General features: G+C 46.0%; 1 protein-coding gene across 1 annotated transcript in view; it reads right to left on the reverse strand.

The window, feature by feature from the left end:
- LOC119361372 (S-locus-specific glycoprotein BS29-2-like) overlaps positions 1-2,475 on the reverse strand; it is a 6,288-nt gene extending 3,813 nt beyond the window's left edge. Inside the window, exons 1-4 of the mRNA XM_037626614.1 lie at positions 1,164-2,475; positions 507-638; positions 241-407; positions 41-70 (exon numbers count right to left, since the gene is read on the reverse strand). Of these exons, the coding sequence (XP_037482511.1) occupies positions 41-70; positions 241-407; positions 507-638; positions 1,164-2,475 (1,641 nt within the window). The remainder of the gene's footprint in view (positions 1-40; positions 71-240; positions 408-506; positions 639-1,163) is intronic.
- Positions 2,476-2,889: the final 414 nt, after the last annotated feature.

Consider the following 2,889-nt stretch of genomic DNA (forward strand, 5'->3'; position numbering starts at 1 on the left):
TGCCTTTATCAGTAAGAAGAGACTGTTTGAGCCTCTTTACAGCAACCATTGTACCACCAGGTAGTTGCCCCTGTTGATTATACAGTAATATGTTACAGTGTAGATCCAGCAGATATTTGCAGCATGCAATTAATTACTGAAGGGTGCCATTGGATTGTCTGATTCTATTATCTCCTTGTGTATTGTGTAGTCAACGTGGGAAAAATGTCAGTTCATATGGATAAGAAAAAAAATCAACACCTTGTAGACAACACTAAATCCTTCTTCAACAACTTTATTTGCATCGGAGAAACTTCCTGTAGCCTCTATTATAGTATGGAGATCAATTGTAGGGACGGACGTCATGGGCGAAGCGGGATTCGGAGAATGGCTATCAGAACCCCCTGTCACCCTCAGACCATTGTGTACTGGAAAATAGTTAGGCTTGTGAGTCTACTTCTCTCATTCGGAATAGTAAAAGAAGAAATACAAATGCGATTAATAATTTAATATAATTAAGAACTTACCTAATACCCTTTGCATGCGATGTCGTCTCCTGGTGATAATAACCCAAAAGGCAAGGAGAACCAGAATGATGATCAAGGCTACGGATACACCGATAACGATACCGGTTGGGAACATGGATACAGATGGCCCATCTATTATGAACAATAAAATTTTGAAACTTAAATTAGCTTAAATGTTAAACTTTCCTTTGGTATTTGCGCAAAGGCATAAATCTTCTAAAAAAAACTAGAAACACAGTATTAGATGTTGGTGCCATCTAACTGGTACCTTCCTTGCAGTGATCCTAACATATTTTCTAACTGGTTGCATGGCCTTGGTTCTAAGCTTAGGACTCAAATCCTGGTAGGCGTTGTGATGCTACATTGGTCGGTACAGTATGCTCTTTGAACTAGCCAGTAGCCATCTGTGCCATCACATTCCTTGATTAATTGAATGTTGACATATCTACGACTGCAGTTGTATAGCTTTGTTTGGTTGAAATCCTAAACTCTAAACTTTCCTATTGGGAAGCTAAAATGGTAGATGTTGGAAATGGGTAAGGAGGGGCATCCATGAGGTGTGCATCTCAGGAACAACAGTAAATTAGCATCACCAAAAATCTTAAAATGCAAACTATACATTGCTAATGATCTAGAAAGTGAAACAATATAACATACCTAATTCTGACTTGGTGGATCTGAGATAAAGGATTTGCCCTCCATCTACATACCGGAGATCCATGAGGTCCTCTGTCCAGATGATGCAGCCAGTTCCAGCGCCTCCTCCTTTGAGATCCAACGGCGCATACGCCAGACAAGAGCAGTTGGCCAGGCACCTCGCCTTGCACTCCTCCAACGTGATGCTAGCATCCACCGATACATTGTGCGTGTTGGGAAGCTTCACTCCGTCTATCACCACGAAACCGTCCGTGGTACTGGACATTCCATTGCCACAGTCCAGTACCATCTTTCGGCGGCAACCGTTGGAGGTGTCCCTCATCTTCCACTGCACTTGAGATGTCGGGCTGAACCCCTGCACACAGCTGCAGAACGACGTTGATGGAGCATTGGCGTTGCACAGACCAAATGCCCCACACCGGCCATAGTGGTCGCAGATGTCCCTCGGCGCTTGGAAGAAGATCTTCCACAACCGGCTGGTTGGGTCCCATACCAGGCGTTGGTATACTCCGTCATCAGTCAGAAGTAGACGCGAGAAGGAGGCTTCAGCCTTGGAAACATAGCTGTAGGTTACCTCACTTGAGCTGCTTGTCAACTGGTAAGCAAACTTGTCAGAATACGAGGTCATCTCCGTGACACCGCTGAACCGTAGGCCATTCCATGGTCCTGACCGGTAGATCATTTTGTCACCATCCAAGAGTATGTTTTGTGGCACACCTTCTCCGTCAGTAATGTAGCAAAACTTCCCTGTGGCAGGGTCATTGGCCGAAGCCCACGACGTAAGGTACCACTCTTCCCTGGTCCATAGGTTCTTGCCAATCTTCATGCTGGGAAGCAAGGTGTTTGATGGGTGGTCAAATGACTGCCATATGGCAGCACCATTGGCACTCCCATCGCTCAGGACAAGGTTGCCTGAATTATGCAGTTGCAGCATCGTGGAGGCAGCGCCTGTCGTGTTTGAAGACCACACAACCTGGCCGAAGCTATCGAGCAAGAAAAGGCTTCCCGTGTCACTAATCACCAGCGCCCCACGAGCGTCAGTGAGAGGACGGTCTCTGTTGGCTACCCAACAGATGGCGTCCTCGGACACGGAGAACCATATACCGAGGTATCTCTTGGCAAGCACCCCGGGAGGGAAGAAGCCCAGGGTGAATGACCCATCAGCCGAAACAAGGGTGTCGCCGTCGGTGATGTTGCGGCCCTTGTCGAGAATGTCAGACCCACGGTTTGCAGCAGATGCTGTGGAAACAAGGATGAAGAGAACAAGGATGCCCAGGAGGCTGTGAAGGTGTGGCTGGTTTTTCAACCACATGATGGCTTGATGTTTCTTGTTCTGGGGTTTGAGCTAATTGAACAAGGTACACTGTTAGCTACATGAGCTGCGCATATATGTGGCTGCAGCTCGCTTCTGAAGGTAGTTGTATTAACTGATTGGCGGTTAAAGGTCAAATGCCTGACTTGTTGTAGTCTATTATATATAGACAAGAGGGAATCCACAGCTACAATTGGGTACCTTTGAGTTTTCGCCACTACCTAAATAAGATTCTTACGTAGTATAATTATACATCAAATAACAAGCAGATCTTTCTCTTCAACACGCAAAGTTCTACGCCCCTAAACATCTTTCTTATTTTGGATGCCACTGACGGTTGGCCTAATTTGGTGCTTGGACCATCCGAAAGGGCAGCGGCCCAATTATACGCTTGTCTTGAGAAGTCAAATATTC

The sequence above is a fragment of the Triticum dicoccoides genome, chromosome 2B (genome assembly GCF_002162155.2).
Source record: "Triticum dicoccoides isolate Atlit2015 ecotype Zavitan chromosome 2B, WEW_v2.0, whole genome shotgun sequence".
NCBI lineage: Eukaryota > Viridiplantae > Streptophyta > Magnoliopsida > Poales > Poaceae > Triticum > Triticum dicoccoides.